The sequence below is a fragment of the Papaver somniferum genome, chromosome 10, assembly GCF_003573695.1.
Source record: "Papaver somniferum cultivar HN1 chromosome 10, ASM357369v1, whole genome shotgun sequence".
In the NCBI taxonomy this organism is placed as follows: Eukaryota; Viridiplantae; Streptophyta; class Magnoliopsida; order Ranunculales; family Papaveraceae; genus Papaver; species Papaver somniferum.
Window position 1 is genome coordinate 154,303,566 of NC_039367.1, and position 27,264 is coordinate 154,330,829.

At 39.6% G+C, this 27,264-nt stretch overlaps 1 protein-coding gene and 1 pseudogene across 1 annotated transcript; both read left to right on the top strand.

The window, feature by feature from the left end:
- Positions 1-8,573: 8,573 nt before the first annotated feature.
- On the top strand, positions 8,574-16,093 carry LOC113316589 (annotated as a pseudogene).
- Positions 16,094-22,928: 6,835 nt separating this feature from the next.
- On the top strand, positions 22,929-23,933 carry LOC113316590 (probable E3 ubiquitin-protein ligase ARI8). Its single transcript, XM_026564752.1, has one exon. It carries the CDS (start codon positions 22,929-22,931, stop codon positions 23,931-23,933), a length of 1,005 nt encoding a protein of 334 aa, XP_026420537.1.
- Positions 23,934-27,264: the final 3,331 nt, after the last annotated feature.

Consider the following 27,264-nt stretch of genomic DNA (forward strand, 5'->3'; position numbering starts at 1 on the left):
GAACTTTGATGTTCTGCATATATTCATGTTCTGTTTTGTGTAATGTTCCCTGTTGTTAATGTGATGTTCCTTGTTTTTGTGTAATGTTCCCTGTTTTAATATCCTGTTGTTGTTGTTAATGTGATGTTTTTGTGTTGTTCCATCTGTTCTCTCATGTTCTCATTAGCTGAGGCTCAGATGAAGCTTTAGTGGACTGTTAGGTAGTGGAATGTTAGGTTAGAAGCCTTAGTGCACTGATTTGATTGAGCAATGGGAGAATTCAGTGCTCACTAGTGCTTGTGATTGATTGTACTGTCAAAAGACAGTCAATACTAGGAGCACATCAGTTGAGCAAGTTGTTTATCTTGTTATTCCCTTTTTGTATGCTTAGGATCTTAAGTTGGCCTTAACTGTCACTTAGTTCCATTAAGGATTCAACCTAGAACTATACTATCTGGCTAGGTCACAGGGTGGATTCATAACCCAGTTGTGTTGTTTCTCTGTTCTGTTATTCTTATTTGCTCAATGCCATTGCCCTTGTCTTAGGCATTGGTTTATTACACTGTCATTTTATTGTCTTTGCTTCACTGTTTATCTCCATTGTTGTTTGCTGTTTTGTGCCTTTCTTATCGCTTGCTGTTCACTGTTACTTTGTTAGTTCATTCTTTTTCTTACTTGTTTCCACTTGTTCACTTGCTTCCACCTTGGCCTAGTGCCACTGCTACATTTGGTTTTCTCCACCTCCCCTACCATCTTCTTATTTCCCTTGCCCTACTGCTATCTGCTGGTGCTCCTAGGCCTGCTACCTGGTGCTGCCAGTTCTCCCTTGCTGCTGCCTCCTGCATCTGAGTTTCTGCAGCTGTTGCTGCCACTCCACTTCTCTTGCCATGTGCTACAGCCACTGCTGCTGCTGCAACTGAGCTTGGCTCACAGCACAAGCCCAGTCCAGTCATTACAAAAGCCCACTGTTCTTCTGTTCAAGCCTAAGGCCCAGCCAACTAAACCCAGTTCACTCTTAAGGTTCAAAATCCAAAGGCCCAGTTCATTCCCAAAGAACTCAAAGGCCCAAAGCAATTCATCAAAGCCAACTGAATCCAAGACCATTCCAAAACCAAAGCCAAGCCCACTGTGCCTAGAAGTTACCAAAGCCCAATAGCAAATTAGAGCCCAAAATAGCTAAACACTACAAAACACCCCCAGTCTCTGTGGATCGACCCGTACTTGCACGAGCTACAACCGACGACCGTGCACTTGCGGTATTACTGTAGGCCCGCGTTTCATTTCGCTTCAATTTTATACGCTTTCCCGGGTCCACCAAGTTTTTGGCGCCGTTGTCGGGGATTGGTGCTGTGTTTTTCTTGTAGTTTTATTAGCTATTTTTGCATTTCACTGCATAGCATTTGCATCTGCATCTGCTTCACTTCATTTGCTGTTGGACCTGCTGTTCTGAACCTGTTTTTCCTCTGCTGGGACGCCACCAAGGAAAAGAACCAAAGCCCAACTTGGTTTTTGCAACAATCTCAGAGCAGCTGGGCTGTGCTAAAAAGGTAACCCATTTAAGAGAACCCAACCTGTGGGCTTCCATTTTTAATTGTGGGCTTGTAATATTAAAGCCAATTTTTGGGCTTTTTATTTTCTGTTGGGTTTGTAATTAATTTTTGTGGGCTTGTTTGTTTAATTTGTGGGCTTGTATTTAATTTTTGTGAGCTTGTTTAATTTGGACCCGGGAAAGCGTATAAAATTGAAGCGAAATGAAACGCGCTTTCCCGGGTCCACCAAGTTTTTGGCGCCGCTGCCGGGGATTGGTGCTGTGTTTTTCTTGTAGTTTTATTAGCTATTTTTGCATTTCACTGCATAGCATTTGCATCTGCATCTGCTTCACTTCATTTGCTGTTGGACCTGCTGTTCTGAACCTGTTTTTCCTCTGCTGGGACGCCACCAAGGAAAAGAACCAAAGCCCAACTGGGTTTTTGCAACAATCTCAGAGCAGCTGGGCTGTGCTAATTAAAAAGGTAACCCATGTAAGAGAACCCAACCTGTGGGCTTCCATTTTTAATTGTGGGCTTGTAATATTAAAGCCAATTTTTGGGCTTTTTATTTTCTGTTGGGTTTGTAATTAATTTTTGTGGGCTTGTTTGTTTAATTTTTGTGAGCTTGTTTAATTTGGACTTGTATTTTGTATTCTGGGTTTTTAAACCCAGCTGAGCTTGTAACCGATCACGCTAGGTTAACTCGTTAGTGGGCCGAGTACCCAAATTCTAGGCCGAGATTTTGGACTCAGTTTCACCAAACGTTTTCAATCCAGCTGAGCCAAAGCAAACACAAAACCAACAGTGGGCTTGCTCCCATTCAAAAACCAAATTTTATTTTCTTTTAAAAAAAAAAAAAAATTTACTTTTCTCCCATTCAAAAACCAAATTTTTCTTGCTCCCATTTTAACAACCAAATTTTTTCTTCTTTAACCCATTAAAACCAAACTTGCTCCCAAAATTTTAAAAAACCAAAAAAAATGTCTCCCACCAAAACCAAATTTTTCCCAAAAATCCAAACCCTTTAAAAACCAAATTCTGAACTTTGTACATAGTTACTTAGCTTTTGAGCCAATCATGTCTAGATTTTGGCCTGCTTCGGGGAATGGAAACAAAACACTTAGAGAACTTGCTTACGGGCCAAATTCACATTGTGATCCTCCCCCATTCCATGATGTCAATAGTTATAGGAATTATAATGGACATTTTCAAAGTCCTGAGCCTCAATACATGAACCCTAATGACTATTCATACATGCATCATTCATCGCAACATGAAAATGAACATTTTGCTAGTGCCTCACTCACACAATCATCACTTATGGATCAAATAGAAGCTCGAATCACAGCTTTAGAAATGCAATCACATGAGGAATCTGTCACATCTAATTTTCTTAGGCAACCTGAAATCTATGCATGTCCCGCATGTGGTAGTCTAGACCACCCTGTTGAGAATTGTCATATTTTGCATAATTTTAGGCAATGTAGAGAAAATTCAAGGTATGAAATGCCCATAAATTGTGAGAATGGTAGTCATTGGGACCATAATCAATCCTTTGAGGGTTGCGATCAATATTTTGTAAACCCTAATGACCATGCACACATGTACCATTCACCACAATTTGAACATGAAGAATTTTGTACTCCCATGAATTTAGACTCCACCACAGAAGCTTTAAGACTCTGTAAGCAAGACTATGATAGATCTACATCACGAATTCATGCATATTTAGATCAGATGTTGCTTCACCTACAAAAGGAGGAAATTCATGAGGAAATGTATGTTGTCCCTAATGAAGTGTTTAGTCCCATTCATGTAAATAATGTTGAATATGAACCTAATTTAGAGGAACATGAATCGACTAATGACACCACCACTGTTAATGAGGACCAATATGCATGCTACCATGATGATGATTATGATGATTATGATGATATGTTAGAAGAACATGAAAATATTGTGGAACCTGTTGGCTCAATAACATATGGCTTCTCGCCCTCGACCTTCATGAATGTTGTTTTTTCTAATACTCATTGTAATTCATATGATTTTGATATTGACATGGGATTCGTACAATTATTCTGTGAAGATGAGCATGACATAGGAATAGTTGAATCTTCTGTAGACACTAATGCTAATATGCATGAAAATATATTTGATGTGTCTGATTCTCTACCTAGGTCACATTGTGATATTTCTCCTGATTTGCCGATGCATGAGAATAAATTTGTTGATGATGTTGATGACTCTGATTGTGATCGTGCCAATTTGTTTGATGATTGTGAGCATGTTGTGACACGTGTAGAAGACTTAGGAGATGTTGATGTGATTAGTAATGATGTGCCTATCTTCCTATATAAGTCACAATCTGATGGCCTTCCACCCAACCTAGATTTGGTTTGTACCCATATTGTCAAACCGGTTTTTCTGAAAAATTCCTAATCTAGGATTGGAACTGTATGCTTCCCAAGTCCTTTTGGACTATTTCGCTTCTAAGTATAATACATTTGAGGAACCACAGTTGGAATTAGCATGTTTGCCCATCCCTAGCACAGTTCACTTTGAGCTAGACCTTGTGCATGATGAACCCCCACAACTGCGAGATTTTGTTTCCAAAATTTTATCCGTTGAAAAATCCAGGTTTGGGGGTAGCTCATTTTGTTTCACAGCTTCACTCGCATGCCTACCATATTATTATTGTGTGAAGCTGTTGAAACCTTTACACTTTGTCTTTTGGGTTCATCCTCAACTCTTTAGATTGTTAGTGTATGGTGAATTTTTGTATATAATCCAGTAGATAAAATTTCTTAAAAACCTTTTTGTTCCTTTTGTATATATTTTGCTAATCCAATATGATCTCGGCTGAAATATGTTGAATTTTTTTTCCTTGAATAACGGAGTCTAATCTTGCTTTCGCCGAAATCGGGTATTCTCTTTCCTTTCTCTCTACTCAACATGATCCTCTTCATATGTTGTATTATAATTTTGTTTATATTTTGAAACATTGAGGACAATGTTTAGTTTAGGTTTGGGGGTGAAAAGTAGATACTTTGATAATTTGCCATAATTAAAAACGAACTCCTTCTTCTTTTTTTTTGAAAAAATTGAAAAATTCCAAAAAAATTGAAAAATCAAAATAAAAAATTAAAAAATCATAAAAATGGAGCTCATTTACCTTGAAATGTTGACTCTTGTGCAAATATGTAATTATTAGGAGTCTTAGTCTAGATATTTAGGCACCCTGATTATAGCACAATTCACATAGTGATAAGAAATTTGCACGCGCACGATCTACCAATACATGTATGGCCTCGATCTTCAAGGTGTTTGATAGGAAGTTACGATTGCCAATCACTTTAGAATACTGAACGAAACTTGACTAGCTTGTTCTTTGGTTGGTTGGGATAGAAGGTGGAGGTTACATTAAGAAAGACAACCATCGAATTTAACTGGGTGCATCAAAAAGGGCTACCTCTTGCAAAGTGTCATGTAATCTTTTGTTTCCTTTTGTATATGTATCAAAAGTGTTTCCTTCTTAAAAAAAAAAAAAAAAAGAAAGAAAAACGATGTATATATTCAGAAAAAAAAAAAAATCAGAAAAATACAAAAAAAAAAAAAATCAAGTATTTATCAATTCCATCATCTCTTGTTCCAAAAATAAAAAGAGAGTAGTCAATGTAAATAAGAGTCATGTAAAGAGTCATCTTTTGTGTTTTATTGTAATAAGCAAGGAAGGGTGTATGCCATTGATGTACAACGCGAGTAATTGTGAAATACCTCCAACTCATTCACAATTCTCGTAAAGTCCGGACATCTAGCTAGATTTCGACCTTGGTTCTTAGCCTGAGAAACTATCTCTTGGTGATTAGTAGTCATAACTTCATATCTTTCTTTACACATGTGTAGATACACTTTACACTCTTATCAAATGTCTTTATTTGTTATCAGTGCTAGGATTGTGCCTTCGATAGCTAGATTGACATCTCCATTTTGCTGTGAGCTTAACTGACTTGCACATGTCACATTTGATGGAATCTGAGCTTATATTTTGACTAGAACTTTGTAGGTACGTTCTAAGCAAACCTTCACGAGACTTCAACTCGTCCACTAGGGACACTTAGTGGTTTAAAAGGCTTAGTGCATACGCTAAATGCATTCGAGAGACCAGCGACAGTGGTATAGTTAGGATTTCCTTAGTTTTGTTTTACTTGAGGACAAGTAAAATTCAGGTTTGGGGGTATTTGATGAGTGCCTAATATTGTATATATTTATCCCTTTTTGTTGGCATTTAACTCATCTTTTGTGCAGTAATTCTACATTATATCCCATATTCTGTATTTTCATTGTTTTCAAGAATAAATATTTTTCTTACTTAATTTTGCATTTTTAGGTAATAAATAAAGTCTGGATGACTTGCGGAGCAGAAAAGAGCTGAAGAGTAGTGAAAAGCCGGAAGAAATTACGCAAGGAAGCCGCAAAGAATGGTGCGCACAAGACCAAAAAGCTAGGAATGGGCTCAAGAAGAAAGAATTGTTCTTAAAGAAGATATGGGCTTGGCATACCCAAGGCCCAAAACCCTTACCCAAACCCATTTTCTATATCCATACCCGCCTCCATTCTCGGCCGTTAGATCGGATCCATCTCATCATCCAATGGTCGCTTCTTCATCGTTCATCAAAATCTGAAGTCCCTGCAAAACACCATAGTGCCTAAATTCCAATCCTTCAGATTAGATCACATTTAGATCCTACGGTCGCTTCTTTGCCTGTGCATCAAATATCGATACTTCCGCTTAACACTACAACACCTAACCTCGATCTTCGTCGTTGACTTTGTTGTATCAAAGCATCCGACGGTCGCTACCATCCTCTTCAGGGGTAGCCATCCGATTCACCTACCAGCTTCGCATCCAGTGACTCAGATTCGCCAACATCGAAATTTGATATCCCGCCTCACACACTAGCAACCTATACCTATTAACCTAAAAACATCGACCATTCTCTTCTCTTTCTTCTTCTCCCTCTTTCTCCCCTACCCCGACTGTTGCATAGCCACCACCACCTTCTCCACCTGCTCTGACTCCATCACCACCTCTACCTGTCTCACACCATCCCTAAACTACCAACCCATCATCGCCCCCTAACTATCTAGCCCCATATTCCCTCAATCTCTCACGTTTCTTCCCTGAAACCCTAAGCGTGAGAGGTTGATGAAGTAGGTGACCTAGAGATGAAATTGAAGCATGGGAATTACGCAAGGGAAGCAGAGAAGACATGGGTCGATGCTAATTGAAGAGAAATCGCATCAAAGAAGGTAAAATCTGAAACCCTAATTTCTCTGCCAAATTAGGTATTTGGGAAATTGTCCCCAATTTTCAATTGAAAATTAAAACATGGAGAAGAACAGAGATGATAGGGGTATGGTTGAATTAAGTGAATTAGGTGAGAAACCCTAATTATGTACTGTTTGATTTTGGATATTTTTGGGGAAGAACCCTAATTCTGTAATTTGGGGGAAAACCCAAATTGGGTGTCTGGGTATAAAAAGGGGACTGTGGGTGTGATGTAAAGGTTATGCTGGAATAGCCAGTGTCCAGAACTTTGATGTTCTGCATATATTCATGTTCTGTTTTGTGTAATGTTCCCTGTTGTTAATGTGATGTTCCCTGTTTTTGTGTAATGTTCCCTGTTTTAATATCCTGTTGTTGTTGTTAATGTGATGTTTTTGTGTTTTTCCATCTGTTCTCTCATGTTATCATTAGCTGAGGCTCAGATTAAGCTTTAGTGGATTGTTAGGTAGTGGAATGTTAGGTTAGAATCCTTAGTGCACTGATTTGATTGAGCAATGGGAGAATTCAGTGCTCACTAGTGCTTGTGATTGATTGTACTGTCAAAAGACAGTCAATACTAGGAGCACATCAGTTGAGCAAGCTGTTTATCTTGCTATTCCCTTTTTGTATACTTAGGATCTTAATTTGGCCTTAACTGTCACTTAGTTCCATTAAGGATTCAACCTAGAACTATACTATCTGGCTAGGTCACAGGGTGGATTCATAACCCATTTGTGTTGTTTCTCTGTTCTGTTATTCTTATTTGCTCACTGCCATTGCCCTTGGCTTAGGCCTTGGTTTATTACACTGTCATTTTATTGTCTTTACTTCACTGTTTATCTCCATTGTTGTTTGCTGTTTTGTGCCTTTCTTATCGCTTGCTGTTCACTGTTACTTTGTTAGTTCATTCTTTTTCTTACTTGTTTCCACTTGTTCACTTGCTTCCACCTTGGCCTAGTGCCACTGCTACATTTTGTTTTCTCCACCTCCCCTACCATCTTCTTATTTCCCTTGCCCTACTGCTATCTGTTGGTGCTCCTAGGCCTGCTACCTGGTGCTGCCAGTTCTCCCTTGCTGCTGCCTCCTGCATCTGAGTTTCTGCAGCTGTTGCTGCCACTCCACTTCTCTTGCCATGTGCTACAGCCACTGCTGCTGCTGCAACTGAGCTTGGCTCACAGCACAAGCCCAGTCCAGTCATTACAAAAGCCCACTGTTCTTCTGTTCAAGCCTAAGGCCCAGCCAACTAAACCCAGTTCACTCTTAAGGTTCAAAAGCCAAAGGCCCAGTTCATTCCCAAAGAACTCAAAGGCCCAAAGTAATTCACAAAGCCAACTGAATCCAAGACCATTCCAAAACCAAAGCCAAGCCCACTGTGCCTAGAAGTTACCAAAGCCCAATAGCAAATTAGAGCCCAAAATAGCTAAACACTACAAAACACCCCCAGTCTCTGTGGATCGACCCGTACTTGCACGAGCTACAACCGACGACCGTGCACTTGCGGTATTACTGTAGGCCCGCGTTTCATTTCGCTTCAATTTTATACGCTTTCCTGGGTCCACCAAAAATCAAACTGTGTACGAGGAGCTAACTCTTTTTGTGGGACGTGTATTGGTTTGCAGGTGTCGAAAAAGAAAAAGATTGGGCCCAAGCAGTCTTCTACCATTGTGACGGGTGAGGCTGAGGTTCATGGAGAAGTTACCAGTCCGGTGAACGAAGAGTTTGCCGAGGATGTGGAAATGTCTGATGGGGAAGAACTCACTGATACTTCCCTTCCTGTTGTCGAGGAAGAGGTTGGTGCGGGTTGTGATGGTATTGATGGGGAAAATAATGTCGCGGTGGCCGAGGGAGGTGTTTCCGCGGAAATGTCTGCTCCTGCTGGTGATAACCCTGGTGATCCGGAATTTATCGGAGGAGGTGAGGCTGCGGAAACTCTTCCCACCATTTTTCAAGGGTTCTCCTTTGACAGGGTATATTCCGCAAGGGAACTCTTTGATGATGCCCTCGGTTTTCCCGAAGATTTTTCTTTACTTTCCCCCAATGATAATTGAGACGTGCTCGGGGATTTTGGTAAGGAAAATGATGTTGTTCAGAGTGGGGGCGCTGATGATCCTATTGCGCGTGGTGGTGCTGAGACTTGTGTTGATGGGGAGATGACAGCAAAGGAGAAGTCTGTGGTTGAATCACCTTCCGAGGATTTCCCTCACTCGCTGATGTTTGAGGGTGAGGATGCTATAATGGATTGGATCAACAAAAAGAGTCTGTTGTTTGTTCCCTATCCTGCCCGGTGGTTGCTGGCGAGAAATTCTGATGCTTATACTCGTCGGATGATGGAGCTATCTTCCGAGGCGCGTGTTGCCGAGATGTGGGGGAAAAGCTTGAGTGTTCCAGAGGCTACCCTCGTAGCGGACCCTCCATCTTTTCTGTTGCTGAAATGATGGCCATAGCCGATGGGTACCAATATGGTTTTCCCCAGCAGCGTGTCTTGGAGGTAAGTCCTCGTACATATCTCTTCGTGACACTCGAATCCTTCGGTGTAATAATGTTTGCCGTTTGATGTGTAGATGATGAGGAGTGAGCATTGTAACCATGTGTTGTATCAATTCTTTAAAGCGAAATCTTTGAAGCTGGAGGCTAAGCTTCGTCACAGGGAAACATTATCTGCGGCTGAGGTGGAGATAGAAGAACTGAAGATAGCCTTAAAGAGAAAAAAGGCTGGGTGAAGCGGAGGCTGGTCTTCGTTCAGAGCTTGCCACCGTTCGCGCTGAGTTAGAGCAAACTCGCGGAAAAGTTTCAGCTTTCACAGGTTTAGTTCTCTCCATTTTTATCCCTCGTAATTCCTTTCTACTACTTTGTTGTTCTGTCTGAGTCTCCCCACCCTATCTTCAGTGGGTGGAGTCCCCGAGCTGATATGGCTTCGGAATGAAAGGGCACGGCAAAAATCTCGTATCAAAGAGTTGGTCGAAAAAATTAAGAGCGAAGCCAAAAAGTGGGACGCTCGGGCTGAGGGATGGCGCGCAAGGCATGTTCAGATGGTTGATATGCAGAATCTGTATAACCATGACCGTATTTTATTCAATGGTACGCTGCTGTGGACACGTGAGAATCTGCGGGAATCCCGTGAGCGTACTTCGTTGTTAGAGGCTAGAATACATCTTCTGGAAGAGGAATTACGAAAGGCTCGCTCCCTTCCTTTTCCGGGAATTAAGGAGAGTATGTTGTGTCTTACCAGAGAAAGGGACGATGCCAGAGCCGAGGTTGGGGCTCTCAGCAAAGCCCTTGCTGCGTCTCGCGCTGAAATAGCCCGCCAGGCTGAGTCTGAGAGAAATCTCGAAGTATGTATGTATAGACTTAGCAAAGGGGTAACAGAGATAAACAACGAAGTCAACCACCTTCGTCACATGGATTCGATGAGGCAGGTAGAATTAGATGAAAGTCAATTTACTCTCACCAACCTTCAACTAGATTATAATAAATTATCCGAGGAATATGACTATCTTGATGAAGCGCGAGACGTGGTTGTTAATGAGTATGAAGAGGATTCGGCTCGTGTCGAAGGTATAACCTCATTTCGTCGAGTGTGATTGTGTCTTTTTTGTGCTAACTCCCTTGTATTGTCTTTTTCAGAGATCGAGGGAAAACTCCGCTCTGCCAGTGAAAAATTTGGAAAGGCTCAATCATTCTTAGCGCAGCAGGAAGGACAGACTAATTATTTTAAGAGTCTGGCGGCATCCCACGAGGAGGTCGTTGATGCTGCTTCTAAAGAAGTGAATCGTCTATCCTCGTTGTTATCTCAAGCCCACCAGCGAACGACAGTTATTATGCATAAGGCTCGGTGTCAATTGGCGGAGGAGACAAACAAGATGCTGGAGAAGATTGAGCTTGGCCTTAAGACCGAGCATGGCCTCGTCAAGAGCTATCCGCGTCGTCCTATACCTGGCTCCTCGGGACCCTCTTCTGGTGGGAGCGTCCCTTCAACTCTTCGGAACAACCCTGCTGATGGGACGGCATATTCCAAGTAGAAACCACGGCATTGGCCTTCAGTTATATTTTGCTAATATTTTGTAAAGAAAATGTTTTTGATGTCTTTTTTTCTTTGAATTGGCCTTTCTCCTCCTTGTAACCAACCCTTATGAAATGGATCATTCTTTTGATATACCTGCAGTATCAGTTTGTTTTTTATTTTAAGCATTGTGAGGAAGGACATTAAAAACAAAAGAAGAATGTTTTAAGTGTTTGGGTGCGACACCGAAGGGAGGTACCTTCGTGATCGTCTTGAGACCTGTCACCCCGCTGGCGAACCCAGGGCCAGAGGATTCCCAGACGGTGGGGGCCGAGGAAATCATTCTAGGATATGGGTTAAAATATTTACATACACCCATTCCGTCGACCCGTTTCCTTAAGATTGGTTGGGTATCTCTTTCTGCTGGGTGTCTTCCCCTGGTCTTACACTCATGGACACTGATGGGGGAGCCCTGAGAGATTGTAGATTAACTACTTTCCCCAATATTGTTGATAAGTTTTTTTTACTTGAAGGTTTCAAAAAGCTTGTTTGATTGATAGGTTGAGGCCTGCTACTCCTCGTCCAGAGATAGAAACATGTAAAGCGGTTACGCTGCCTTCTTCTTCTGGTATTCTTCACGCAGATGCAAAGCTGTGTTGCTCCTATATGTAGTACGGTTTGAGCCACTTAGCATTCCAAGGATGCCGGAGGACCTTGCCTTTCAGATTGCGAAGATAGTAGGAACAGTTTCCCGCAATGTCGTGTATTATAAAAGGTCCTCCCCATGTAGGTGCTAACTTTCCCCATTTCTTTTCTCGTTGATACTGTGGGATTGTTCTTAGCACATACTTCCCCTGTAAAGAATTTCGAAGCTTTACCTTTTTGTTTTACTCCCTTGCTAGTCTTCGTTGATAATTTTCCATGTTCTGTAATGTTGCTTCCCTTCTTCCTTCCAGGTCGTCCAATCTCTCTAACATCATGTCTGTCGTGAGATTTTTCTCCCATGCTTCGGTCTTTGTGGTTGGCATGAGGATCTCTGTTGGGATGACTGTTTCAGCTCCATAAGTGAGGAGAAACGGGGATTCCCCAGTGGCAGATCTTCGTGTTTTCCTGTATGCCCATAACACATTGTGAAGCTGTTCACACCATAGCCCCTTATGTTCGTCCAATTATTTTTTGAGGATAAGGGCGAGGGTCTTGTTAGTGGCTTCCGCTTGTTCGTTGCTTTGAGGGTATATGGGGGTGGATTTGTTCTTCCTTATTTTAAAAGTATCGAAGAGCATGTCTATATTTTTCCCCTGTAATTTCTTACCATTATCGGACACGATTTCCGCTGGTATGCCGAACCTGTAAATGATGTTCTGGAATATGAAAGTAAACACATCCACGTCTCTGATCCTGTCTAAGGATTTAGATTCCACCCATTTACTGAAGTAGTCCGTGGCTACTATCAAAAATCGTTTTTTCCCTGATCCTTCGATGAAAGGCCCTACGATATCTATGCCCCATTTTGAAAATGGCCACGGGCTATCTACATAATTTAATGTTGTTGTTGGCGCGTGTATCTTTTTGGCGAAACGCTGACATTCTTCACATCGTCGGGACATTCTTGCGGCATCATGTATCATTGTGGGCCATTAATATCCTTGCACTTTTGCTTTATCGGCTAGTGATATCATGTCGCTATGATTCCCTGCGTCACCATAATGGATGTCGTTTAGAATTCGATGCCCCTCTTTTCTGGACAAGCAACGTAGTAACGGTCCGAGGAAGGATTTCTTGTACAGGACCCCATCCTGAAGATCATATCTTCCTACTTTGGAGAGTATTTTCCTGGCTTGTTTATGATCCGCGGGTAAGGTTCCCTCTTCGAGAAACACATGGATCACCCTTCTCCAATCATCTTCGTTGATGAAATCTTCGTCTTGATTTGCTCTTGACAGGATATCTTCTTCATCAAAATCGTTATGGATGTCTTCTCCTACCTGGCCTTCGATATTTTCTTCCATTGTATTTTGATTGGTAGCAAAGGAGAATTGCGATGCAATTGAAGGCTCGTATACCCTTGTTATTTTAATAGCCTCGATGCTTTTGTCCTTCAGCATGGATGATATATATGCTAGGGCATCCTCGTGCCTGAGATCCCTTCTGCATAAGTGCCGGAACTTGATGTTCGGAATTTGTGATGCCAATGTTTGGACCAAGGCCATGTAAGCTGAGAGGGTGTCGTCGCACACATTGTACTCGATCCCTATTTGTCGTATGACAAACTGCGAATCACTTGTCAGTCTTACATCGGTTAACCCCATCTCTATTATTAAGCGGAGGGCGTGTACGACTGCCTCGTATTCGACGATGTTGTTAGTATGCTCTTTGAACTCTAACCTGAGTGCCTGTACGATCCTTTCTCCAGTTGGGGTGGTGATGACAATGCCTATTCCTGCTCCTTCTTTATTTTTGGAACCATCGACGAAGACTTCCCATTGTCTTTGACTCGCAGGTTCGAGGATATCCATTGGATCCTTGCTTTCTTCCTCGGCTTCTGGTATTCCCTTAATCTCTTCGTCTTTGTCCAGGGGGAGGTATGCAAAGAAATCCGCCAAAACTTGGGATTTTTGGGAATGTTGAATTTCATGAATGATGTTGAATTGGTCCAGGTGGGTGTTCCACTTGGCTATTCTGCCTACTTTTCCCGCGCTTTTGAGGACTGCTTCCGGTGGTGCTTTGCATGGGACGCGGATGAAGTGAGTTAGGAAATAGGTTCTCAGCTTTTGAGTAGCCCATACCAATGCCAGGATAAGTTGTTCGATCTTCGTGTAGTTCCTTTCCGCAGAATTGAGGGTCTTACTGACATAATAGATAGGTTGTTCTATCTTCGTATTGGTTTTGACCAACACTGCGCTAACCTCATCAGGATCAGGCTTCTGTAGGATTGTAATTGAAGCCAGGTGTTCTTTGATTTTTTGGAAGGCTTCTTCGCATTCTGCGGTCCATTCAAACTTACTCCCTTTTTTGAGAATATTGAAAAAATGTTTGCATTTGTCCGAGGATCGGGCAATAAATCTGCCCAAGGCTGCTATGGACTCATTGAGCTTCTGCACTTCTTTTAAATTCTTCGGGGATGGCATTTCTACTATGGCCTGAATCTTCGCTGGGTCTACCTCAATGCCTCTTTTTGTTACCAGATATCCGAGGAATTTCCCTGAGGTGACACCGAAAGTGCATTTCTCTGGATTTACTTTCATGTGATGTTTCCTCATTGCTTCGAAGATATTTCTCAGATCCCGGTGGTGATCTTTGCGCAGCTTACTGTTGACGAGCATGTCATCAACGTATACTTCTAAGGTACTACCAATCCATGGCCTGAAGATAGCATCGACCATTCTTTGGTATGTTTCCCCTGCGTTTCGAAGTCCAAAGGGCATTCTAGTGTAGCAATAAAGGCCATGTGGGGTGTAAAATGCTGTGTGTAGTTGATCTTCTTCTGCCAGGGCTATTTAGTTGTAGCCAGAATATTCATCCATGAATGACAACTCGTTCGTTCATTGCTTGATCACGCAGAGTCATCCTCGTTCGTTCCACGGGTTGATCAACACGTACACTGCTCAGAGTGTTTAATGCGGGTAGTTGAGACGCATGCTCGTGTCAGACAAGTGTCTTCTGCCCTTGTCACATCCATGTCAGTCAACCTTCTCTTCACCGTTGATCTTGGCTTCTTTTGGGGATGAGATAAAGTGACTCTTCGGGAGTTATTTGGTGCTCCGCAGTATACCGTGCTTTTGGTACATCTTTTAACCTCTGCCCTTGGATTTGTTCGGGCAAAGATCCGACGTCGACGGGATGGGCTTCTTGGCTGTGGGCGTGTATCATCATGTTTTGATGACTTGGTCCGCATGCTCTCCACGTGTCTTCCTACATACACGTGTTTGATGATGAAATATGTACACACACAGAACAAGAAAGCAAAGGCTGCTTGTGGGATATGCTTTGATGACTATAATCACGATGAGATGTATGATGTTTCCGCTGGTTGCGGTCATCTCTTTTGTGAATCATGTTGGAAAGGATACGTTAACACATCAGTTAATGATGGACCCAGTTGTTTGAGGTTGCGTTGCCCAGATCCACCTTGTAATGCTGCTGTTTGTCAAGGACATGGTGTATAAGTTGGTTTGTGAAGAAGGTAAGAAGAAATATTCTGGTTACCTTCTTAGATCTTACATTGAAGATAATAGAAGTAGCAAGCGGAAGTGGTGTCCAGGTCCGGGATGTGGTTCGGCCATTCAGTTTGAGCATAATGCTGAATTTAAGTTTGATAGTGAAAACTGTGATGTTAATTGTGAATGTACCCATAGCTTTTGCTGGAATTGTACTGAGGAAGCTCATCATCCTGTTGAATGCAGCACAGTGAAAAGGTGGCATATCAAGAATACTAACGAGGGTGAAAACGTAACGTGGATATTGGCTCATTCCAAGCCTTGTCCAAATTGCAAACGGCCGATTGAGAAGAATCAAGGCTGTAACAGTATGACTTGCTCAATGTGCAGACTTCGCTTTTGCTGGATATGTCTTAAATCATCAGCAGATCATTATGCTTGTAATGGTTATGATGATCAAGATGATGAAAACACCGATGTGGGTAAAAGAAGAAAAATGGCTAAAGAATCTATAGCGAAATATACTCATTACTACGAAAGATGGGCAGGCAACCATTCATCAAGAGCCAAAGCAATTGAAGACTTGAAGAAAGTGCAATCGGTGCATATTGAAAAACTTAGTAGCATGGGTTCTGAGACTAAGTCAAGTCTTGAGTTCATTGCAGATTCCTGTAAACAGATCATCGAATGTAGACGTGTTTTAAAATGGACCTATGCATATGGATATTACTTGCCCGAATATGAGAAGACCAAGAAACGGTTGTTTGAGTTCCTGCAAGGTGAGGCTGAGCATGGATTAGAAAGACTTCATGAATGTGCGGAAAAGGAATTACAACCGTACCTCTATGGGGTAAGTCCATTAAAAGATTTCAATGTTTTCCGTGTGAAGCTAATTGTATTCACTAATGCGACCAAGGATTTCTTTGAAAACCTGGTTCGTGGCTTGGAAAACGGTTTGTCAGAGGTGGATTGCAAAACGGAAAGAGCAATAGAAGAGTATAAGATTGAGGGCCGGAAGTACGGGTTCTATCATTCAGATGATGAGGATGAAGCACGAACTATCCGCCCCACACGCCCCACAAATCAGTACATTTGGTAAACCTAGGAAAGGGAGGGAGGAGGAAAGATAAATTCTAAAAAAGATTTTAATGATTTCCGTACTCTTTAGAAAGCTAAGTGACTTATCTCAGAAGAGACACTCAGTGGAATAAGTGGGGTTAGTCTATATAATGGCAAGTGCATGGGGACAATTTCTTTGTAATCTAGCTTTGTTTCTTAGGTTTTAAAGCTCTGGGTTGTTTGAGAGGGTCCTGTTTGCGTCGTCTTGTAGTCTTTTCTGCGGTCTATGTTCTTTGAGATGCTCTTTATTACTGCTGGACTGGCAGTCCATTAATACAACTCATAAGTTTGCCGATTAAAAAAAAATGATCATAGATGTATATATATTAGTAGGATCTCCACTAATGTTTCTTGCATCTATATTTTCTTTATAAAAACACGTATATAATAGACCTTTCCAATGTTCGTTTCTCTTTAATACTAATAAAACGTATACAAATTCTTCAAATGGTTATGGTGAAGGGAAAATAACGAGACAAAAATAAGACCTCAAGTGAAAGCAATGGATTGGTTTTTGCATTCTTTCCATGTTAGTCGCAGCATCATTCTTTGCCAATGTGACTTCCTTGGCGACCACTGTTGCGGATGAACTATGCTGGATGTATATGTGCGTGATTTGGCCTGAAAAGAGACCAAATCGAGAAAGGAGAGAAAAGGAGAGAGTAAAAAAAGTCCCTGCAGCGAGTGATTATGAACTCTCACTTCCGTCAGTAAAAATCAAGAAAAAACCCAAAGCTCAAATTGAGTTCAATACTTACCATCTGTTGAGAGATGTATAGCACCTGTAATAACAACTGAAATACCCATCAAAATAAGCCTACCGATAAACACCAGTTCGTATCCAGATTTTCGATAAGTTTATCTTGAAGTAACACGAACAAAGAACAATAGATGAATTGTTGCACTTGGAAACTCTCCAACGTGATATTAGATACCCGGAAAATGGAATATCCAAACCGATGATAACTGAACTCCTTGACCGATGAATTAAGGAGTTCAGTGCCAAGTTGGTCATGCCCGAGACAGAGCTCGACTTCATTAGTGATGCGTGGCTATAACCTACAAATAATTAATTGAAAGTAGATGTTATAGTGGACCTACGCATGTGGACATTACTTTCCTGGACATGAACTTGTGAAAAGTGTGGCCGGATCTGCAAAGAAAGAATTCATCATTGTTCAGAGAAAGAATTAAAACTATGTATCGAAATTAAGATCCAACTTTCCGATGGTTTTTATAGGACTAAAAGAGAGTACTATTGTCAATGGGTATTAGATTTTGTGCCCGTGGGCAGCTTCTCAAATTTGGTCCACCAATTCAATTCATCATTGCCTCTTTCATCACTGCCTCTTTCTTTATTTTTTTATTTGGTAAAGCTCGGCGCTTCACCTCTCCCCTCCCAATTTGATTCGGTAAAGCTCGGCTTCGTCTCGCCCAGTCCCAATTTGATTTGGTAAAGCTCGGCTTCACCTCGCCCCATTATGATTTGTTTTGGTAAAGCTCGGCTTTACCTCGCCCCAGTCCCGATTTGATTCGGTAAAGCTCGGCTTCGCCTCGCTCAGTGATAACAAATTAACTTTACCTGAAATGTCTTTCAAAAAGACTTCAATTTCATCAAAAATAGCTTGCACTGATGGCTAGACTCCTACGCATCCAATATAGTTTCATGCAATATAAGTGCAACTTATAGAAATAACAATAGATCAAGATTAATAACCTGGTTTTCTCTTGACTTTATTTATCAACTCCACTTTTCCATGAGAACACGTCTTCATTTAGATTCAACTTAAACTACCTAACTCAAAAGTAAATGATGTCGTCTCCATCTGGAAGAATAAACTAAGTCATCATTTAACCCTCAATTCAGTACCCAACCAAACACTCATTCCTATTGAAGTTGTGGTCTTGTCTCTTTTCATCTCCCTACGTTAAGATATGCATTTTGTTTATGTTAGTAACGGGAAGGATATTACTGTTAAGATACGCATTTTCTTTATGTTAGTAACCGGAAGGAAAGAAAGCAAACACACTAAGGAAACAATTAAATGATAAGCTTAACAATCAAATAAAAAAAGAAAAAAATGATTAAATATCCCAAAAAAAATATTCAAAAGGTGCATAGTAATTCAGAGTACCACAAAATGCAGATACAAAATCAACTAAACTTCTAAAGATTCTGAACAATTAATAGTATACTACGAAAGTATTTCTGAAAATGAACCATATTATCCGTATTGTTGCTTCAATTGTTTTCTGGATGTTGTGCATCTTTGGAGTGCCACATCTGGTTTTCTATGGATGAAGTACGGAGTTCTCAAATTTACTCCGACGAATTTCACTGATTGCGCCTGTGACTTGTGTATTGTCATTGAGATCATTTTTGTGAGTGATATTCTTGGGATGAGAACTGCAATTGTCCCTGTTTGTCGCCGGTATTATTGCATCATTTAAATTTCCTCCACAGAGTCCATCACGTGTTGCTATATTGCGTGGCATCAAAACTGGAAATCTCACCTTTACTTGCAAGTTAAATGGTGGCAAATCCATTGGATTCAATGCATTTAACCTTTCATCTCATATTCCCCGTCGATCCATTCTCCAAATTCTAGGCCACCTTATCTGCGACTGCGACTATGTAAGAGCGATGGGATCCTCGGTACATCTTTAGATTTACATCATTTTTGCAGCGATGTCCTCATTCCTCGACGAAAGGATAGTTCTCACTGTCAAAGAATTCTACGTAGGAATGTTATATCCCTCTATACCTGGATAGATTTTTGTTATGAGGTCGCTAAGATTGGCTCACTTATACATCATCTGGGGTACTTCTATTTTTGGTTATGGATTCGTTTCCACCTGTGCACACCTAAAAATAATAGAAATGAAAGTTACATATGAAGAAAAGCCTTGTACGATCTACAATTTAATTATGAATATTAATTCGCAATTTAACTTATACCCATGCATGTTTCATCCCAAATAATCAGTGAGCACCAAGTCAAGGAAGTTTAAAAAAAAAAAAACCAAGCTCCAAAAAACAATTTAGTCCAAGAATTCATACCTGGCACATCAAAATACTGAGGGAAATTAATTTTAACATAAGAATTTACGAAAGATAGTTTTAGTAAACACATAGCTACATTAGTACAAATCTAGTATTTCCTAACTCTTTTAGTATGAACAAACTCATGAACAAACTCATTTTTATCTTGTAGTTATATGTTTTATCACTTGGACATGAGGGTATAAAAATTAGGTACAGTCTTTATGTTTTCTTCTGTAGAAGTCCTTTACCTGCTGTCGTAATATGTTCAGTGGTCCAAGAACGTTTAAAACATATTGAAACAGATTTGCAGGTGCTTCACCTTAATTTATTTCCTAATCACATGCATACGCAAAGTGAAAAGATTGAAAACCTTAAAATCTGTTAATTTTAATGAAGGGAATATGGTGTGTGAAAGAGTGACCTGCATTAGGAGTCTCTATGGTGAAGTATGACATAAGATCTGTTGGATGCTGCATTAGGAGTCTCTATGGTGAAGTATGACATAAGATCTGTTGGATGTCTGCAATCCTTCTTTTCGCATCACTGAGCTAAGTCTCAATTACACTTTCCACTTATGATAAAAAAAAAAATTTTTTGATGCGTATAATCAGAAAAGAGGGTCGGAAATTTGATTGAGTTCAGTATGCGAATCAAAATCTGCATCGAAATAGAATGTAAGAACATGTAACACCAATGCTTTAGATTCGCATACGATAAGACAATCAAGAAATCATTAGATATGGAAATTGATCAACAAACCTTCGGAAATCTGTTAGTTACCCACTAAGGTATAAAGGTAGTATAACATGTAATGAGATTGATTCGCTACAGAGGAAGATACGTATGCAAAATCAAAATAAAACATAAAAGGAGCAAACCCTATTCTTTCTCTGTATGATCGGATTTGATAACCCATAACTATACAATCAAAAACCAAAAATCATGTTTATACAAATACGAAATCAAAATAAAAAAAAATATATTATGAATAAAAAATTATAAAAACCCATATCTAAGGATTCAAAGAAGAATTAATCCTAACCTCTAGAGTTGAGAATGGGAAACATTCAGGAAGAAAAGCAAAGGGTTAGACTTAGGCTTTACCTAGGTCCCCCACCATTAGGGTCTATTGTGTTTCATCTTATTTTTCTTCTTCGTAGTGAATCACTTAGTTATGGAGTGCTTCTACTCTCGTTAGAGGCTCTATTTTTCCGTCTTCGTAGTGAACGATCAAAATCAACTGTAGCATTAACTAAATCAATCAAAAGGTACGCTAGAAACTATCAATATCGAATAATCCATGTTGGATGTATAAGAAACAATGGCTATACTTACATGCAGCTTGTAATACTTCTCAATCCTGTCCAACAAACAACATTCAGTTGTTTATCAAGAGCAAAGATCATACCTGCAAAATAAAATATGGGGTAGGGTTTATTGATTATACCTATTATGGGTTCAGAGAAACGAAAAGATAAAAATAAAAGGGTTAGGGATAACCAAGAGCAAATATTGTACCTGCAAAATAAAACATGGGTTAGGGTTTATTGATTTTATCTGCAAAACAAAACATGGGTTAAGGTTTATTGATTCATAGAAACGAAAAGACAGAAAAGAAAAAAAAAAGGGGTTAGGGTTTACCTAGAGCAAAGATTGGACCTGCAAAATAAAATAAGGGTTAGGGTTTATTGATTTTACCTGCAAAGCAAAATATGGGTTAAGGTTTATCGATTCAGATAAATGAAAAGAGACAGAAAAAAAAACAAATTAGGGTTTACCAAGAGCGAAGATTGTACCTGTAAAATAAAACTTGAGTTAAGAGAGAACGCCTTCTTCTGTAAAAGATAAATCCTTTGTCTCATGGCTAGTTGCTTTTCTTTTCTTTGTATCATCATCTCCATGAAGAAAGCATATCCTAGGGTTTGTTTTTAGGGTTTGTTGTTTTTTCTTTTTTTTTAGGTTTTATGAGCCGAAACAGAAAAGGGTTTTGTATGTTTTTTCTTGGGTTTTATGTTTTGTGCCGGAAATTTGTGTGGAATTCCTCTTTTTTCTCTTTTTTTGAGGAAAGGTGAAATGGAGTAATTCTGTGAGAGGGTGACGGTCACCGTTCAACGTGGAGCCTAAGGAGCTTAGGATTTTAAAGGAGCTAGATTAGGTTCCGCGCCCATGAAAACGGTATATTAGATGGGCATTCAAGTACACACGTAATGACTTCATCCGGTAAAAAAAAAAAAAGGAGCTCAACCAGAGGCACTGACCATGGTAGCATTTGGCGAGGCAGATGATTTGGATACTAGAAGTTTCATTAATCTTTTGTTTTTTTTTAAATTTGTTTTATATGATTTGGCAGAATAATTTATCAGATTACAATATTTATTAGTAATATTATTATTAGGATGCTAATAACTTTAGTTCAGCTTTAGTTAAGTCATATTGCTCCATGGATTATGCATACGAAGCTATTGTGTTTGTGACTGTTGATTGTTTCCGATAGTTATCATGCTTGTTCTGGTCCTCGCATTCTTAGTTGGAAAGTGGTATTTGGTTTGTATTGCCATCCTCCGAAGTAGTTTCGTCGAATTGTTGATTGTTTCAGTCGCATGTGCCACACGGCCACATCACTAGAAACAAAGTTTTCTTTGCTTTGATCCATGCTTTTTAAGTACTTCATGACCATCACTTTAGCTAAACTTTTATCTGGTTATTGTTGCGCGCGTTAGCCAAAGAGCCAAGTGATCAGTGCCTTTCTTGTCAATTACCTCAGGAATATAATTGAATTAACAACTCCAACATACAGCTGAACGCTTAACTGTAAATGCAGAATTGGTACAAATAATCCTCGCATATTTGGGGCTGCATGATAAAACAAACAAACTTACAAAGAGAAATGTTATTCTGATGCGTATAGTTTTTTGTACATACTATATAATATATTTTGGGTGCAAATTGCGGCATAATCAGAAAAAGCTGCCAAATCCCCACTTAGCCAGTTATAGGCACGGTGGTGCAACTACCTCCCCATGCAAAAGGGTGGCTTCCCCCCTAAATGCGGTAAATATATACACTGACTATACAATAGCAGATAGAATGCACGGCATTTCACTGGGTGCGCGTGCATTGCACTTATATCCACCATTGACCCATCTAGATACGCATTCCATTAATCCATTAGTGCCTCGAGGGGCCCTACATGAGTACGGCTGAAACCCTAATTCATTTCATTAATGTGCCTGAGGGGCCAAACATGAATATATACTCCTCCTAGTCTAGGTCCTAACCTCAAATGCTAAATAACCCTAAAGCCAAAAAACTAAGGCTCTTCATATGTGAAATAACTGAGAACTTGTTTGTTTGCAACTGACTCGGCGTTTGAATCTGAGTCAACCCCTGATTCGGACCGAGTCAGCAGTCAGACCGTTTGTTTTCCATTTTGAGTCAGATCTGACTCGACCTCTGACTTAGACATAACCCCTGACTCGGACTCATTTGAGTCAGGTAACAAAATACCCCTGACTCATGGGACCAAACCACTGACTCACTTATTTCCGAGTCAGATGAGTCAGATCTGACTCAAAACAAACATATCGACTCAGATCCAGATGAGTCAGGTGATTTCACTCAGATCCAGATGATTCATATCCAGACGACTCAGATGAGTCAGGAGTAAACAAACATGGTGTAAGAGATTCTGCTTTATCTAGATCCAGACTTCACCTTCATGTTTAACCTATTCTGGATTTAGGGTTTTAGACTCTTGTTAAGGGGTAATATGGATTCAAAATATGACATTCATGAATATATTTATGTTGATTCTTCTGATGAAGATGACAAATATGATTATATTGATGTTGATTCTCTTGATGAAGATGACGGTGAATCGGATGCCGATCTTGAGTCATCTGATCCGCAGCCACGTCTGAAAAGTTATGCCATCATGAACGAGGAGCATATACGTAGCCATCAGGATGAAGATATAACAGCAGTAGTTGACGTGCTTTCTGTCCCAAGGAGTTCAGCTATCATGTTGCTTCGCCACTATCGTTGGTGTGCCACTGCCGTGAAATCTGAATGGTTCGCTGATGAAGGAAAAGTTCGTATAGCCATTGGCTTAATTGAGAAGAAACCCATTGATGTTGATCAGGAAATCAGGAAGAAACCAAAGCTTACTTGTGGGATATGTTTTGATAATTATCATCAGGATGAAATGTATGATGCTGGTTGTGGTCATGTCTTTTGTGAGTCATGTTGGAAAGGATACATTGGCACATCAGTTAATGATGGACCCGGGTGTTTGTCGTTGCGTTGTCCAGATCCAGATTGTAATGCTGCTGTCTGTCAAGACATGGTGTATAAGTTGGTTTCTAACGATGATAAGAAGAAATATTCTGATTACCTTCTTATATCTTACATTGAAGACAATAGGAGTATGAAGTGGTGTCCTGGTCCAGGATGTGGTTCGGCTATTCAATTGGTGCATGATACTGAAAATTATGATGTTACTTGTGAATGTACTTTTAGCTTTTGCTGGAATTGTACGCAGGAAGCTCATCATCCTGTTGAATGCAGCACCGTGGAAAAATGGAATATCAAGAACAACAGTGAGGCCGGTTATGCAGCGGGGAAACAAGGGTTTTTGGTAGCGGCGAGACAAGGGTTTTTGGTACTGGATTTGAGTGAGACTCGGTTATTCAGTGGCTTAGGTTTGAGATGGGTTTGGAGTTTCGTTCTTACATTTAATGGCAAGGAGCTGGTATCGTTGCCATGGTTGCTGTGATTGTGCTCGAGAGATTATTTCGAATGCGAGATGCCTGAAAAGGAAGCTTCGAATCAGGAAGTAGAATGTGGAGTAGGTGGTTATGCTGGAGGGTATTAGCTGATCACTGTTAGCTCGATGAAGGAAGAAGAGATGTATATGCCAGCTGAATTGGATTTCCATAGGGGTGTTGGTTCGAATGAAGACGAACTGGAATGTCTTCTTACTGCGTATTTTAATTGATGCTGGTGGTGACTGTGGGCCTAATTGCAGATCGTGTTTACATTAGTGGAGATGGAAAGCAAGCTACTGGTAGAAACTGACCGAAAGTAAAAAGTGCTGCTGGGTCTAATTTCGGAAGTTGGTGTCAGTGTTTTGAATGGGCCTTTGGGAAATTATTGTACGGTCCATTTTGGGCTCTTGGAAAATGATCTGTTAGGTCTAATCACTCTTGTCGCAAGACATATATAGAGATGAGACAGAAATACAGAGGGGGGCGGAGGCGGCAGACGCCGTTTGGAGAATACGGTTTTGCTGATTTCCATTTTCGTTTCTTCATGATTTGCTAAAATTGTTTGTTACGGTTGAGATGGAAACCAATTTTAATTTTATAAACTCTATGATGATATTTCTAAATAATGATTTGATTGATTAGTAATTTCTCTTCATATAGTTTGGTATTTAATCGTTTATGTGATTTTCATGATTATTTATTCTTTTGAATTGATATTGCGTGCTCCTGTTAAATCCCTTAACGTGGTATGCAAGGATAGATAAGTAATGCTTTAGAATCACTACCATGAAGCGAAGGAGGTTACAGCGGAAAAACAATATTTTAGAATTTAACATCCCATCTTCCGAGACATGAGATTGAATTCGATATTTATCTTGGGTAATAAATAGAGATTAGTAGAGTTTTATATGATTGAATTGGTGGAAATCGAAAATCCTAATAACCTGTTACCTATTTTGTTACAATTATTTATTATTTTATTTTGCCCCGAATTTCTGAAAAGTTCGTTAAACATCATCTTATTTGGCTAATTAATTTTTGGTATTAACCAGTAGTAGTACTTCACACTCCTCGTGGGAACGACCTGTACTTGTCATTGTCTACTAATTAGACGCTGTGCACTTGCAGTATTTTATTGTAGGTTTCCGAGCCTACCATCTAGCACGGATCACCGATTGAACAAAAAGAATAAAAAACAACTAAAGAAGATAAAGAATTAAGTGGTTCGACACTAACGCCTACATCCACTGAGAAACCCCTTAGGATAAAATTATAGTGATTATCAATAGATATTGAGATGATTTTACACTTCTAATAGAACTCTTATTATAGAATTAACTAAACATAGGAGATAATACAAAATCTCAATATCTTGCTTGACTAGGTAATAACATCTAGAACATTGATTACATAATTATCTTTAACTTTATTTTCACTTACGTGTACATGCACAGTCGCTTCGCCTTCTATTTATCTTCACAGTCACCACTGCTCACAGCACGAATATACACGAACACCATATTCAACATCCCCCCTCATAGAATTTTGAAGTGTTCAACTTGAACTTCTTGAAAAATAATTTGGTAACTCGAACTTATATTATCGACTATTGCATTTGATTTTCCATGACAAACCACGATAGTCAAATAAAGGTAACCACAGCAGCAGAAGCAGTAAAAGGATATTTGTAACTATATTTATGACTAGAAACCATAAGTAGATCTGGCACTGAGAATTGTCTTGAATGGTCAAGGAAGTTGTTGTCTCAAACTAGTGAATTGGTTTTAATAGTCTTGCTTTGTTGATTACAGAACATGACAAGAGATGGACAGCATATAATCAACTTGAAACGGATAATGGACTCTATGAGAGTTTCCACAGGTGAAAACTAATTGTGAAATTGAATCCGGAAGTGATGGATATTTTTCCGAACTGAAATATGATCATTTTTGGAAACATACGAATTTTGCCGACGGAATACAAAGATTAAATTTTCAATGCAAAAATAAAGAATATCATTTGAATTTTTAATTTGTGATATGAAAATAATATCATGTCTTACTTTACTAACATGACAGACCACAAGAGGATTAGAAAAAAAAAAACTAATATGATCAACTACTAATTATTAAAGACCGTATGCTATGCTCATGAGTACTTCGAGCATAATAAAAATTCTTAGATAAGTTTAAAAGCATATTTGTTGAGACTGGTATACAACAAGATTATGCTGAAAAATTAGATTAGTTAATCCTTGGATATTATGGTTCCATGATATTAAAGACAATAATTTTGTCGTGAACAATGGCAACAAAATATTCATGGAATATCATGTGACGCCCCATATATATCATTCATGCTAAACCTGATACGGTAGAAAATCTAATAGGATTACAACTAATTGAAGCATAAAATCCTAAACCTAATTGTGATGTCCCAAATCCTAAACCTGCTTAGCTAATAGGATTATAACTAATTGAAGCATAAAATCTAGATTAACGATCTTAAGAATCTAAACTACATAAGTTAATCCCAAAAGCAAACCCATACACTCTGATACAGTAGAAATGAAGATCTCTCAAGTGATATGAATAAAAAGGTGTGTTGTTTACAAAGAAAGTATACATATATAAAATGTAAATAAACATCTTCAATTCGCTGAAACTTTACGCTACGGAGACGAATATCTTCACATGTGCCTTTTCTTATGAATACTGAAACTGAAGTGGGAACGAATGAGCACATCATCCCAAAAAGGGGCTCAACGAAACATGTAACTCTCAAGTAATCACCAACATGCTTCACATTTCTATAAATGCAGTAATTTAAACATATCATCGTGCATAACATGTGTAAGAGTAATTTCCCCAAATACCTCGATATAATATTTCCTCATCTGGGTCTTAGCGACATAAATTAGGTTGTAAAATAAAAAGTAATATTTAGTACGCTTTACGCGTTAGATAGCTATTATGCACTTCCCGTGCTATACTACTGCCTCATCTGGGCTATAAGACTTAGCAAGGAGCTATGCGGAAACCACAGTCACTCCTCGCGGGGATTTCACTCAAACACACATCAAATTGTTCACTCAACAATCAGCAAGCATCGTTATATATCTATATTATTCATGAAAGAATGTTATTCTAGTTTCACTTCCTCAGATATTGTGTACCATAATAACAATATCCGTAAAAAACCACCACCGGATGAATCCACAAAAGTGAAGCAAGAACAACTAAAATATGTTACTCAGACCTCGCCAAACTCATTGGAGAAAGCGAAAGCAGAATAACTCTAGACTCTAAAAATAGCCCATCCACACGGAGTGCCCATAAA